The 15,505-nt window shown below is 42.0% G+C and overlaps 1 protein-coding gene across 1 annotated transcript; it reads right to left on the bottom strand.

The window, feature by feature from the left end:
* Positions 1 to 10,634: 10,634 nt before the first annotated feature.
* Positions 10,635 to 13,329, bottom strand: C1H16orf90 (chromosome 1 C16orf90 homolog). The gene is made up of 3 exons (XM_044657172.1): positions 13,284 to 13,329; positions 12,220 to 12,579; positions 10,635 to 10,792 (listed from the first exon to the last, which is right to left on the bottom strand). Exons 1-3 carry the CDS (start codon positions 13,327 to 13,329, stop codon positions 10,635 to 10,637), a joined length of 564 nt encoding a protein of 187 aa, XP_044513107.1.
* Positions 13,330 to 15,505: the final 2,176 nt, after the last annotated feature.

Genomic DNA, 15,505 nt, shown 5'->3' on the forward strand with positions numbered 1-15,505 from the left:
GATTTTTTTTTTTTTTGCCATTCGGCCACTTCTTTTTATCCCATGTGAATTAATTTTGTGAAAAAGCTTTTTAGTTTCACTTAATCAACATAATCTATTTATCTTTTTAATTCCCACTATCTCTTATTTCATTAAAATACATCTTTTGTCTAGAGCTATGAGAGGAATATGATCAGCTTCTCTACTAATGTTTTTAGCATGATCTTTTAATATGAGGTCATGTATCCATTTAGAATGTTTTGTGAATTATAGTATAAGGTGTTGGTCCAGCTAAATTTCTGCCACTATCTTTTAGTTTAATCTATTTTAAGGCCACACTTCCCTCTGGGCTTTTTTCCCTCACCCTCAGACCACCCCTATCACATATACACATACATAAAGATTCCCATTTGTATGTATGTGTGTGTGACAAATGGGATAGCCAATTAATAATAATGTAGACCCAGCATACTTAAATTACTGATGATCCATATCAAACTCATTTCCAAAAATACTGTTCCTCACCTCCTCTTCTCAGCAAGCCTTCTCTTGTGACAAATATTTAAAAAAAGAAAGAGTGGGGGAAAAGCTTCCCCTAATTTTAGAGTTTTGCTTAATTTATATTAGTTTTTTACTTTCTTTTATCTAGTTATTTCATTCTTCTCTTTTTTCCCTCTCAGTTAAATGGCAAAATAAAATTCCCCTTCTTTTCTATTTATGTTTATTAGTTTTTAAAATTTCATTTTTTGAGGCTTTCTAAAAAAGATTTCTTGCTCTTATTTTCTTCTTTATTTACTTTCCTTTTCTGTCTATTCTTTTTGTAGTCCTTAGACTTATTTAGTTCTTCTTTAGTCTTTATATTCCTCATAGAATTAAAACTTCTAAGATACCTATTTTGGGTTTCTTCTAAGCAGTTTCTATGTTGGTTATTAGCTTATAAATCTTGCCCCAAGTCTCCTTTTTCTGTGGTGGCTCACTTAGACATACCAGTTATTACAGGTGATTAGATATTCTTCCCTGACAGAAATTCCCTATATACCTTAATTGTGTAAGTCCATTATCAATCTTTGCCCTCCCCATGATAATTTGTCTTGAAATCTCTTCTCTAGATTTATACCTTCCCATTCTTCTGGGGTTCAGTTACCCCAGGAAAACCATTTCCCATCCTCTTGAGGTAGAATGAGGGCTTTAAGCACCAAATCCTTGAAGATTATAGCCATTGTAATGTTTCCATCTCCCTTTATAGACTCTTTTCTCTTTCATGAGAACATTCCTTAATGGTGTCCTCTTTCTCCAACTGAAACAAAATTTCCCCTTTTTTTTTCAGTCCTTCCCTATGTCTCTTCACCCATCTTCCTATTGGCTCTTTTCTTCAGAGCCTACAAAAATGATTTTCCCTTCATTAGAATACACCTTATCTTCTTCCTCCCATTGCCCCTTGATGTTCCCTCCCAGGCTCCAATTTAGTCTCACAAAACATATCAATTCACTTGTAGACCTACTATCATGAGGTTGAGTCCATGATGTTTTAAACCATTTTTCCCCATCGTTACTTCTGTTTGACTTTTTTTATCCTTGTCTCCTGTGTGCATTTAGAAAGAAATATCTTAATGTTTTAAATCTGTTGTGATTTTACTGTTCATATTTATCTTTCTTGCATATCTGTTATCTGAAGTGTTTGAAAAGCTAATACTTTCTTCAGGTTTGTTTTTCTTTTTAGGAATGTTTCAAATGCCTCTTTTTTCATTAGTTTCAGTCTGAACTGTAGAGTATGTCATATTGAGTTGCATCTTGAGCTCCTTTGCTTTCTAGAACACATTATCTCATCACTTTCTACAGTTTCTGATGAGTGAGCAATCGTTTTATGTTATTCAAATTTTCTTTCCTTTATATTTGTAGGTCTTTACCCTGGCCAATTGCAGAATTTGTTGTCAATGAAATTAGGAGGTGGTGGAAATTGCTTTCTTTCTTATGCATAATTCCCATTTTGGAATGGATTAAGAGGTTTTGAGAATCAGAGAAAATGTCTATTCTTCATATTGTTGGTCATACCCAGTTATTTATTAATCTTTTCAAGGGGTTGCCAGTTGTGAAGATCTAGCAAAATGGTGAATGTGCAAGCGCTTTGAAAGATTAGGAGCTATACGTTAAGGTATAATGTCTCATTTTTTTAGAGCTTTTCATTGGTTTTTAGGCTTATATTTTTGTTAAGTTTTAGTACAAGGCTTCTTTGCGCTGTGAATACTTATTTGGTATCATCTTGAGTAAAACATAGTACTAATAGAGCCAAAATCATAGGTCCATCCTTGTTTAGGTGAGGTAGGATTACCCAGGGAGAAATTTTTTTCAAAAAGAAAAATTCTTCTTTCATAGATATTACTGAGCCTTCTGGGAAATACTTAGTCACAAAAACAACCATTTGGGAATATGGGGATGGCCCAACAAAACTCATCCCCACAACTGGAGAGAAAACTCAAAAAGCCCTTTGCTGGAGGATAGTAGTGCATGCAGTTGTATTTAGTCTTACTCAAGGATGTTGGTCCTAAGAATCAGAACAAGGTTTTGGAACTTGTTATTTAATTCTGTGGTGATAATACTGTTGTAGATCCAAGTATTTTGGAAGCAAATTAAAGCCCCCTCAATGATCCCAACTTGAGTTTTGATAGAGCCCTGTGGGAGTTCCATACAGTGAAAATTGGACTAGATTATCTCTGAGGATTCCACCCAGCTCTAACATTCTATGTCATAAGGTTCTTCACAACTCTGATGTTCTGTTATTCTATGCTAATGATAGTTCACACTGGTGTGAGACTGGTATAATCAGATAATCAGGCTTGCTCAGTGTATCATCACAGTCATCAGGGTCCAGGTGCCAGACGGCAATTATTTGGCAAGTGCTAACTTGCCCAAGGTGGAGTTTAGGATGCACTGAAGCAAATAGGCCTTGTCTTTAGAGAGGCAGGTCACACTGCTCTACTAGTTGGGTCACATTTACTTAGGATTTTAGGGACTGCTGGGAGCTAAAATCGTTTTTTCTCACGTAGATATAACTCAGTTTGGCTTCCATTATCCTCACTATTCTAACCAAAGGAATTATGTGTCGAGTTGGACTCCAGGTATTCTGATGCCAGTTGCAGCAATGTATCTGCAATGTATACCCCATTACTTCTAATTGTCCTATCTCTGTCTGTGTTTGAATAGGAGAAGATGGTCTCAGCATAGGGGTAAGGATGCTTTATGATAGATTGCATGGGAAACTGAGGCCAGGCAGAAGTATGGCTTCTATACAACAATTTCTGCAGAGTTTAAGAACTATGAAGTCTACTTTGGACCTGAGATGGAGATATAGTTGTGGCTTACCACTATGTAGTAATCAACCTGGGGATCCTTGCTCATCAAGGGAATTTTAGTGTCATTGATTACTAGTAGATTTGGTAGTTTATATCAAACACAATCTGCATCTGGTAACCATTTCAACTAAATCTTTGAAACTTGCAAAAAGTACCCCTTTACCAATAATCAGTGCTTATTGGACACTTGTGTTCATTACTGCTATTACTCTGATTTGTATGGGGAAAAGGGAAAGGGAAATGGAAAAGGAGCCAGAGAAACAATTTTGCCAGCTTTCTTTTTGTCTTCGCTTTAAATGAAGCACTGGAAATTTGGCTTCAGAGATAGGAAGACTGAATTTAACTCTTCCCTCTGACATAAACTCCTTGCTTGCCTCTGGGTAAGTCCCTTAACCCTTCAGTGAGTTGGACAATTCCCCAAGTTGGTACTGGGGCATTGCCTTATCTGCAAGTGCCAGGAATTTCCACTTTAGGGAATTCCCCACACCAATGAAATCACAATTCTGAAACAATCACTTTTATTTTTTCAACTTAATTTTTTTCAATTATTTCAATACTTTCCAATTAAACAAAATATGACTTTTCCCCCTCCCACTTCTGCCTTTCCCCTCTTTGAAAAAGAAAAGGGGAGGGAGAAGCCCTGTATACTCAAGCAAAACAAAAACCCACTTTGGCTATATCCACATTTGTGTGTATGTGCTATGTGCATGTACACGTAAGAAAACAGGTTCTCCAGCAGCTACCACCACACCATCCACACATGGAATCATTAATTAGAGCAAATGGAGAAATTTTGAATATTATGGATAAGTTCACTTACTTTGGCAGTATACTTTGCGGGTATATACACATATGGTTGATGCACATATTGCCAGAGCTAGCTCGGTGTTTGGGAAACCACAAAGAAAATGTGAGAGAGAAGAGGTATCAGTCTACCTACCAAAATGAAGGTCTACAGAGCCGAGCCATGCTTGGACCACCAGCGCCATGCCGGAAAATTGAGCTGCTTCCATTTGAATTGTCTCAAGAAGATTCTGAAGGTCACTTAGCAAGATAAGGGACCAGACACTAAGGCCCTTTCTTGAGCAGAACTGCCACGTGTTCAAACTCTTCTGCAGAATGTGCAGCTATGATGGGCTGGTCATGTTGTTCAAGTGCCAAACACATGTTTGCTTAAAAGACTTATTTTATAGAGAACTCACACAAAGCAAGTGCTTGCATGAAGGTCAGAAGTGAAACAAAGACATTGAAGATCCCTCTGAAGAACTTTGGTATCGATTGTGAGACACGAGAGACTAGCAAGGTATGCCCACATCAAAGAAGGTGCTGTGCTCTCTGAGAAAAACCATTTCATTAGCTCAAAAGGAATGTGAGATGTATACATTTAGAGACATCTCCATTCTTAGTGTTCATATATTTGTGCCCAACTTATGGAAGAATCTTCTGAGCTTGTACTGGTCTGATTAGCTCCAGCTGGACACAACTGTACATTGTCCCTGACATTATGATGTTATTTTGGTCTTCAAGTATGAAGGACAACAAACGCATATGTGCATATATATCATATTTACCCACATATCATATGTGTGAACAAATGCACCCATATGTGTATGTCTCAATTTGCATTGTCCTTCACTTCTTGGGAGGTGGGTAGTATTCATCATGAGTCTTCTGGATTCCTAATTGTGAATGGTCACTTTAAATACCATCCAAGTATCCTACATTGCTTTACCACTGAGGTTGTTTATTTTGTGGTATACAAGAGACTAGGTTTAATATTTTTACTCCTGGAAGTTATTTTTCTTTTTGAAAATTGGTATTCCCCCAGCACAGACTTTTGCTCAAAAATATTTTCATCAAATGACCTGATTATATAAACTATATTAATAGAAATGTAATGGCCAGATTGAGGGAAGTCATAGTTCTTTGTCCTAATCAGACCAGATCTATAGTACTGGGTCCAAGCTGCAGCACGTACAGAAGAGGACTACCAGAATAATAAGAGGACTCAATAACATGGTTATAGACTTGAAGTATGTTTTTATGTTCCCTCACTTGTGCCTTGAAAGCTCTCAAACTGACCTCCAACTTCTTGGACAGGGTATTTTCTGGTAAAGAAGCCCTGCTGTTAGATACCATGGCCAATGGGGAGAAGGGAAAGAAAATCCCCTTCTTCCTCTCCCTATCAAGAAATAAACAGCTGGATTCTTTAACAACTGCTGGCACCTGCCTTAACTGTCCCTCTCTCAAATACAGGTCCATTTATGAAAAGTCTTATCTGGTGTCCATATTCCTATTTGTCTCCGAGAGGTATTCACATTTTGTAAAGGGATAACAGGGCATTTACACTTTAATATATTAACAACTCATTATATATGGTCATATTCAGGGATTACCTCAACTAAGCTGAGGTAGGGGAGGATCAGATCCTCCCTAATACAGTGAAGGACTTATTTGGCATGGAGAAGACTTAGGAGGAATGTGGTTTTCAAATATCTGTTATGTGGGATGAGGAATTTGATTTGATTCTTTTTGACTCAAAGAGCAAAACTAGAGTCAGTAGATGGAAATTACAGGGAAGTATATTTTTGGTCTAACATATTGTTTGAGGATCATGGAGAATAGGGGAAAGCAAAGAAGGGAAAATCTTAATTTTTTAAAAAGAGACAGGAGAAGAGTTTGTAGATTAATGTCTAGTATCTTAGAGCTTTGATTGAAGTTCATTGATTTTTTGATTCCTGGAAAAATTAATAAACATCTACAGAAGGATACAGTGACTTCATAGTTTTATCAACAATAGGTCATTCCAGTTGCTGATAAAACTTGCATCATTTCTGTGATGAGTACTTTTTTCTAGTGGATTCAGAGACAGTGTTAAAAGCTTTAGAGGCAGGGGCAGCTGGGTGGCTCAGTGGATTGAGAGCCAGGCCTAGAGATGGGAGGTCCTAGGTTCAAATCTGGCCTCAGACACTTCCTAGCTGTGTGACCCTGGGCAAGTCACCTAACCCCCATTGCCTAGCCCTTACCACTCTTCTGTCTTGGAGCCAATACACAGTATTGACTCCAAGACTGAAGGTATGGGTTAAAAAAAAAAGCTTTAGAGGCAAACATTTATGCTGAGCAGAAGTTTTTTGTTTCAAAGAGTATTTTAATTTTTCTGAATAAATTTGAAAAATAACTTTTCCACTAAAAAACAAAAACAAAAAATACTCAGAAGGGAATGCCAGGTCATTTCCCTTCTTGACACATTGACTTGACTGGTAGATCATAGGGCTACTGTATATAAAATTTACCTAGCTTCTATCAAAACATTTGATAGTCTCTGATGCAATTCATGTGGACAAGCTGGAGATACATAGACTGGGCATTTAAGACTGCTTGAATGGCCAGACCTAAGTAGTCATTGATACCAACTAAAAAAGGTTTTGAATGTAATGCCCTAGAGATCTGCCCTTGATCAGCACTTAGCACGGTGCCTGGCATGGAGTAGGTGCTTACTAAATGCTGGTTGAATAACCCTTCTAACATTTTTAAAAAATTACTTGGGTAAAGGGATAGATAGCAAAATGATCAGATTTACAGATGATACAAAACTGGGAGGATAGGTAGTGATAGATCTGAAAGTTGGCCCAAATCAAACATGATGAGATTTAATAATAAGAAAATCAACTTTCCAAGTACAAGTTGTATATGTATTGGGGTATGTGCATGGGGGGGGGGGGGGAGGGAGGGAGAATGTGGCTAGACAGTTCATCTGAAAAAAAGATCCCAGAGTTTTAATAGGTTGCAAATTGAGTGTGAATCAACATTGCATTATGACATCCAAAAAATTGATTTCAATCTTAAACTTCACCAGGAAGGCTATAATGTCTAGAGAAGTGACAATCTGCAGTCCTCTGTTCTGGTCAGACCACATCTGAAGTTTAGGCACTACATGTTAGGACTTTACATGTATTCTCAAAGAAAATGTAAGCTCGAGGGCAGGGACTTTTTACTTTATACAAGATATCTTTGAAAAAATATTAAAAGAATCAAGAGCATATCCATGGGACACCTCCCAAAACCTTTTACATTAGCATAAAACTTATGATTTAAAGATCATGCTTTATGAAAATCATTTGAGGGATTGTGAGGCACTATGGTGAAGACTTAGAGGGATGTCTTCCAGCATTTGACTGTCAGATGGAAGAGAGTTGAGACTTGTTCAGCTTGACCCCCAAGGGCAGAATTAGCAGCAGTGAATAGAAGCTGTGAAAAGGCTGATTTTGGCTTGATGCAAGAAAAAGCTTACTAAAAATAGGAGTAATCTTAAACTGGAATGGGCTGCTCAGGTGGTGGTGTGTTCCCCTTCACTGGATGTCATTAAACAGAGGCTGGATGGCCATATGTAGAGGATGCTACCAACTAGATTCTTGTCCAAACCTGAGGTTCGGTGATAATTTTCCAAGATGACCTAACAATGAAACAGGCTGCCTTCTGAGCTATTAGTCCACCAGCATTGGAGATAATGCCTGTAGCATCTAGTTCACAGGATTATTGTGAGGTTCATGTGAACTCATTTCTGTAAAGCCTTTACAAACTTTAATGCTCTCTATTAAATGGCTATAGCCAAACCTAATAGCAATGATAGCACTTATAATAAGACTTTAAAGTTTGCAGAGCACTTACAAATTTATTTTATTTTCACAACCACCATGAAGTGCTATTATCCCTATTTTACAGATGAGGATAGTGAGGCAACTAGAGGGTGACTTCCTAGTTCCATATCCAGCACTTTATTCACTATAATGTCTAGCTACATTGATTTCTTGAGATTTGGTAACTGGGATTCCTACTTAGGGATGAATCTTGTGCCAGATCCTGGAATTCCCTATTTTCTTCAAAAATTCTGTGAGTCTAAGGTACCTGAGGATGCCTTTAGTCTGCTTTTGCAGTCTAAGAATTGTTCTTGGCTGTGTAAGAATGAATCTTCAGAAGCTGCAATTTTTTAAAAATATGAGTCGGGCCAGCATGTGTGTTGTTGGAAATATTCCGAATCCTCCTCCCCACCCTGGTACATCACCTGTGCTGCTTTGTGTTTCTCAGGCCCTAATTTTTTTTAAATGTTTTATTGATGGTTTAAAAAAAAGGTACTTCCACATCCCAATGACTTTCCCCCTCCCCTCAATAGAACTTTCCCCTTTTAACAGCTAAGTACAGTTAAGCAAAACAAATCAACACATTGGCTTTGCCTCACAATGGATCACAGACTCAACCATTTCTGTGCCAAGATCAGCCTCCAGTTTCCTTCCTTTTTTGGAAGGTCTATTTCTGGATCCCCGCCAAGATTTCTTTGGGAGAATGGTCAGAGGCAAGAGTTTTAACTCCTCCAGAGCAGGGATTTTTTATTTTGTCATATTTATATCTACATCCCCTAGAGTGGTGCTTAGCACATAGGAGGCACTGAAATGCTGCTTGATCACATTTTTCTAAATATATTTCAGTACCATGGAGAGGCAACATGGTGTGATGGTAGAGCAGTCCCTGGACTGAATTCGAATCTTAGTTTTCCTACTGACAATGAGTCGCTTTTTCTAGGGGTCCCTCACCTTTCTATTCTATTCAGTTAGTATGGATTCATTTACCTACAGGTTCCCTTCCAGCCTTGACATTCTATGATGACTTCCTCTGAGCCTTGCTCCAAAGTATTTCTAGCTTTCCCTCTGCCCTGATCTTCATCAATGTGTTCAAGAAAGGTGTCAGGTACCTGGAGCCAAAAAATTCCTGCTCCTTTCCTTTTCCCTAAAACTTGGCAAGAAAGACTCTGGACTTAGGTGATGGAGGCAGGATTTCCCACCTGTGTTCTTGTGCCACCACCCCATCCCACCCCTGTGATTTCTATTAACTGGAGAACATTTTTACCATATAGGGAAATCTGAGTGGAGGCTTAGGGAAATGAGAAGAGCTAAAGTAATTTAAGACACTTTAGTAGGTATATGGGGGAGATATTTGGAGACAGGAACCCCATACCATGTGGATTGCTACAAATTTCCACCTAATTCAATTGTCCCTGGCAAGAAGACTAACTTCCCAGGACACACTGAGTACTATTACTATTATCCCACCTCATTCAAATAGCTCTTAAGAGTCCAGAGATATGAAGGTACCTCATATCCTTGCTCATAGAAGCTGTTGAATACCCCTAATTAAGGTAGCTAGAATTCCAGTGGGGAAGAATCCTCCAGTCCTTTTAACTTGGCCTTTTTTCCTGGGTAGATGGGAGTGTTGGCATGACACCTGAATACAAGGATACCACATACCCCAGCCTGAACTCCACAAAGGACCTAGTAGGCAACCTCTACCTTCCCTCAGTCTTTGGCTTTTCTGTCCTCCCAATCCTCCCTCCTCTCACTGGCTTTACTCATCAGCTTGCCTGCTGCTAAGCCAGGGGCTATTGAAGAAGTTTCAGTAGAGTTTCCTTTTCCCATTTGAAGCAGCTTCTTCCTGTTAGGGACCAATGGAAGCCTGAGCCCCCAGCATTGACTGACCAACTGGTATGAGAGTGAGAACTCAGGATCACAGATTTAGAGCTGGAAGGGAATTGAAGGCCATTTAGTTCAACCTCCTCATTTTATATTTAAGTGAGGCCCAGAAAAGTTAAGGAAGGTCACATAGTGTCAGAGACAGGATTTAAACCAAGGTCTTCCTAATTCCACATCTAGTACTCTATCCACTGTGAGATGCTGCCTTTTTAAGGGACAGAAGTAGGATTGGATGCCTGCAGAAAGGCTTAACAATATGGACCAGTAGGGAAGAAAGGGGTGACCCTGACCCCGATTCCCAAGGCCCTGATATTCATAGCTCATCTCCCTGGGCCTTCTGGGAATGTCCTTGTGTGTGAACCTGGGCAGGAGGAGGCAGGGGCCTAGAGGCAGACTTGAGGATGGACAGACCTCTCCCTTTATTCAGATGTAGGACCTGCTGGTTCCCAGGCCTGCTCGACTGGGATTATCTGCCTTTGACACCATCTCCGAGGCAATAGAGTATGTAGTGCATGCCCGGGCTGCTTGGACCACCGACCCTGCTTCTCCTTTCTCCGACCCTCAGGCGGGAACCTCTTCCCTCTCCTCTCACTTCCCTGAGACCCCAGTCGGATTCCCCTCCGAGGGAACTTCCTCAGCTGTCTTGGCATCCTGGAGGGTTGCTTGCCAGGGGTAACTTGGAGAGTCTGGAGGGAGGTTGTTCTCCCAGGGACCTGTAGCCTCAGGCCATTCCCTCCACCTGCCCCCAGAGCTGGGGGAACCAGCCCTGCTGCTTGGGACCGCCCTATGGCCTCTCCTGGGCCCCGGGCCGGGTCCTCTTGCACATAGGACATGTTGACTCCTCTAAGGCTCCCCAAGACCTCTTGGGCCTGGAGCCTGAGCCCTCGGGTGGCCGGGGCTGGGAGAGGGCACCCTTGGTTGGGTCGGTGCTGGAGCTGGAAGCTGAGGAAAGGGGAAAGAAACAAGTCAATAATGAGAATGTGTGGTGTAGACGGGTAGAGTGGGGGCACACAGTCCAGCCTGTAACTGTCACTGCACATCAGTGAACAATCCCAGGATTCCACACAAATGTGTCTGTGCTCTTCTCTAGAAGGGCTTTAGAGGATGGGTAAATGTCACCCCCCCAACACTTACACACATACAGACACACACACTCCCTACACAGGGAGCAGAGGCCCAGAGATGCTAAATGAACTGGCCAAGGCCATCGAGAGAGCCTGGGTCTTTCTTGCTCTCAAGCCAAGGCTTTCCCTCTCCCAGAGTGTTTCCCGGTCCTATTCCACACGAGAGCACGCTTCTTCCTGAGTGAGGAAGGAACACAGTGCTCTCTGCTTGGCCTCTAAGGGAAAGAATTCTGGGGCTCAGGCTCAGATGTGCTGAAGGCCACAGATGAGAGATCAAAAGGAGATGGTCCTGGGGAAAAAAGCCTGGGACCCTATTAGGAGTCTAGGGGGACAGGACGGGGCAAGAAGGCTAAAAAAAGCCTAGAGAAGGGAATTACATAAATATAAAAATATTCTGCGCTACAGTGAGTCACTCACATACAAAACCAACATCTATACCCACAGCCCTGGCTTTCCATCCAGACGTAAACCACCGGTATCCCTGCATATTCACACACTCCCAGCAATGCAAGTTCCATATATACAGTGCAATTACAAATTGTATATAATATGCATGTTTATGAAGACGTAGTGCCCACAAACCTACCCATGCGGCTGCCCCCAGTTTTTTCCATATTCACGTCTAACCACTACCTCTTAGATGCACGCGGTGATCTCCCCCAATCTCCACACAAATTCTTCTCTCTCCATCATAGGCATCTTCCTCCAGTCACCCCCCAAGTACCAATGCATTATGCAGGCCTCCTCATCCTCCCACTCTCGTGTGTATTCGGCCTCTACTCTGCAATGCCTGCACACCCCGAAGCACCCCTGCCCACACATTCAGCTGCCCCGGGCCCCTCTGGCCCACATAAAGCGACAACATTTCGGCCTCTTCTCTGTCCTGCTCTGATCCGTGACCCGAAGCACACGAGAGGCTTTTTCTGCTCCCTGATCTGACTGTCTGGCCCAGAGGAAGTGTGAGAGCAGGGAAGAGGGACGGACGGTCCTTGGACTTACCGATATTCGAGCTGCACGGACCTCAGGGAATCCTTTCACATTCTTGCCATGTGAGATTCTACCCCAAACACTGCCTGCTCTCCAGGCTGCGCCACTGGAAATGGCCTTGGGTAGAGATGGTGCCCACCCTTCCTAAACCCATCCTTTAGCACCCTGTTCCCTGGGATGGCCCCTAGCTGAGCTGGGCTGTGCTGCCCTTCCTACCTTCCCTGAATCCTGTTCCCGGCCAGTCCTGGGCATCCTCACCTGTACTCCCTAGGTTCTCCCTGGGTGGTTGGGGACCTGGTGAATCCAGGGGGTGATTGGTGGAGCTCAAAGGGCCAGGAAGTTCGAGGGCCCATGCCCCGCCCTTGGGCAAGGGCCCCACCCGTGGGAGGCAGCCCCCTGCCATTAGCCTCCCCAGCCAGTGGCTCTCGCACTGGCCGGCAGGTTGCATGCTGCTGGGCAGATAGAGTGCCAGGCTCCGAAGGTGACGAAGGCGGAAGTTCTTGGGCTTGCTGCCTGGTGGGCTGGGGCACTGCTGCCTCCGGGCCCCCAGACCCCCCTCGTAGATGTTGGGGGGGGTGTCGGCGCTGCCTGGGCAGCCCAAAGTCAGGCTCACTGCATCTATGACGAAAACACAGACACCCTTGAGAGGGGGAGGGGGGACGCTCTGGGGGAGATACCCAGGGGAACCAGCCAACTTCCTCTTCCAGCTAACACCCTGGGTCCTCTTCCTTTCCTTCCATTTAGGGCTCAGTCTAAATAAACCTGAATTTATTACTGTCCTACTTGCCCTCAGGTTTCCTTCTGTCAAGTGGAGTCATTCATCTCTATATGGCTAGGTAAGTCCCCCATTTTCAGAGAGCTGTGAGGACAAAAAGAATAAAGGCCTTTGGTGAATAGGATAGCTGGAGCCCGTCAGAAGCCAAGGGGTTCAAGTCTGCTCACCACTTAGAGGTCCATTCAAATTGGAAAGAGTTCTCTTTGGAACTACTGGGACAGCTACTGGGGACAAACTTCCTAGTGGATAGTCTTCTTGAGGCTTTAAATGCTTCCTATTTCTGTCTTCACTTTCCATCTTAGAGATGGATGTGGCTTAGAGAGTATTATTGTTTGGGTACCACTTTAGAGGTAACGAAACTGGTCCAGAAAGAAGTAATTTGACCAAGATCACACAAGCCTCTAGCCACCAGAATCCCTTGACAAGTGGCCTACTCCTCAGCACATATCATGTTGATGGCCCTGCAGGATGGGAGAGACTTCTCTTTTCTGCCTCTTCTGTTCGTCTCCCTCTTTCCCAGCCTTCTATATCCTTCCCAGTACAATACCTTCTCTTATTCGCAGCTCAGAGAAAGCACAGACCAAAGCCTCCATTGAGGTCCAGTGTGGCTAGCTGGAGAAGCTGCCAGGGCTCCAACACCTTGGGTCCTCTCAAAATATCCTGGCCTAAAGTCTGGGGCTGCATGGCAACCCTGCTGTACAGCTTTGTGATGTCATAACTGGGAATACCATCCTTTTTTCCCCTGGCTGTCAGGGAGGGCCAGAGAGAGGACAAGGTAAAAGAAATGTTAATTGAATACCTTTTACTGCCACACTTACCCTCACCGATCCAACGTTGGACTTATTCTAAGTGCAATCGAGTGTGTCTAGTGCCAAGGACAAAAAAGCACCTATAATAGCAAGGGGTCCTAGTTTGTAATTCTGCCTCTGACACTGTAGATCATAGACATCATGAGATTTAGAGCTGGTAGGGATTTTAAAGATCACCTGTCCAACCCCCTCATTTACAAATGAGGAAACTGCTTTTAAGTGACTTATTCTCAATAGTCACATAGGTAGTAAGAGGTTCAGAACCTCGTTCCAAAGCCATTGATTTTTCTACTACATTATGCCAACTAGCTAGGTGTCATGCTTTACCTCTTCAGCCTCAGTTTTCTTATCACAAAATGGGGATAATAAACTGAATCTCTTTCTACATGGCATTCTTTCAACTGTAAAGAAAATTACTATAATGACCTCTTCCTATTTAATATTCCCCCCACCTACCCAGCCATTTACTGGCTGTGTGACCTTGGAAAAACCACTTAATCTTTCTGGGCCTCTGTTTCCTTATCTGAACTAGCCCTAAATCTGTGATCAACCCTTGCCTACCATGACTGGAATCGTCTTTTAGTCCAACTTACCCTAATTTATTAAGAGAAATTTTAGAATTTTAGCTTTTATAGCTACAATGGACCCTCTAGTCCAAGTATCAAATTTTATAGGTATGAGAGGCCAACTAAAGGCCAGATACATTAGGCAAAAATGCTTCAAATTGCGTAATCAATTGGAAGTAGGACCAAGATTTGAATCTAGGTCAACTCAGGTAAAAGGCAATGTTTATTCCAGATTACAATGTGTTGGCATCCCTACTAAGTCTTCTCTTGTCCATGTTAAATATTCCTGCTACCTTTAACTGATCCACACATGGCATGGTTTCAAGCCCTTTCATTTTCTGGGTTGCTCCCCTCTGAATTAGTTTCAGACTGTTAATGTCTTTCTAGAAAACGATCCAAGGAAGTGGAAGGAGTAGAAACAAAAACAAGGGCTTCTCCTTGGTTGCCAAAGGGAGCCACCAAGATGTCTTTAGCCTTCTTAGCTAGATTGCCGCCTTTCTCAGAAGAGTTAGGGTGGTACCCAGTGGTCAAAAAACTATACTAGTGAACCCCTTCCATACCCTATACCTCCCCAGGTGGCCTTGTATTGCATGCATATAGATTTAGACTAGAATGTTGTAAATGTTGTAAACCACCCAACCCAAGGGAAATATTAACTAATTGATGAGCTACCTGGCAGAGACTTTTGTTTTTGGTTTTGTATTTTTAGCATCTAAACTACCTAAAATATAGTAATGATAAATAATTAATTGAATGCTGCAAACAGTGAGGCCCTTCTCAAAAAACAATCCAAACAATGTAGTCAAAATCAGAAGGGAAACAACAAATTGGGAAAAAATCTTTATAACAAAAAACTCTGACAGGGGTCTAATTATTCAAATATACAAGGAGTTAAGTCAATTGTATAAAAAATCAAGCCATTCCCCAATTGATAAATGGGCAAGAGACATGAATAGGCAATTTTCAGGTAAAGAAATCAAAAGTATCAATAAGCACATGAGAAAGTGTTCCAAATCTCTAATAATTAGAGAAATGCAAATCAAAACAACCCTGAGGTATCACCTCACACCTAGCAGATTGGCTAAAATGAAAGAAGGGGAGAGCAATGAATGCTGGAGGGGATGTGGCAAAATTGGGACATTAATGCATTGCTGGTGGAGAGTTGTGAACTGATCCAACCATTCTGGCTGGCAATTTGGAACCATGCTCAAAGAGCTATAAAAGAATGCCTGCCCTTTGATCCAGCCATACCATTGTTGGGTTTGTACCCCAAAGAGATCATAGATAAACAGACTTGCACAAAAATATTTATAGCCGTGCTTTTTGTGGTGGCAAAAAACTGGAAAAGGAGGGTATGTCCTTCAATTGGGGAATGGCTGAACAAACTGTGGTAT

The sequence above is a fragment of the Gracilinanus agilis genome, chromosome 1 (genome assembly GCF_016433145.1).
Source record: "Gracilinanus agilis isolate LMUSP501 chromosome 1, AgileGrace, whole genome shotgun sequence".
NCBI classification, from domain to species: domain Eukaryota; kingdom Metazoa; phylum Chordata; class Mammalia; order Didelphimorphia; family Didelphidae; genus Gracilinanus; species Gracilinanus agilis.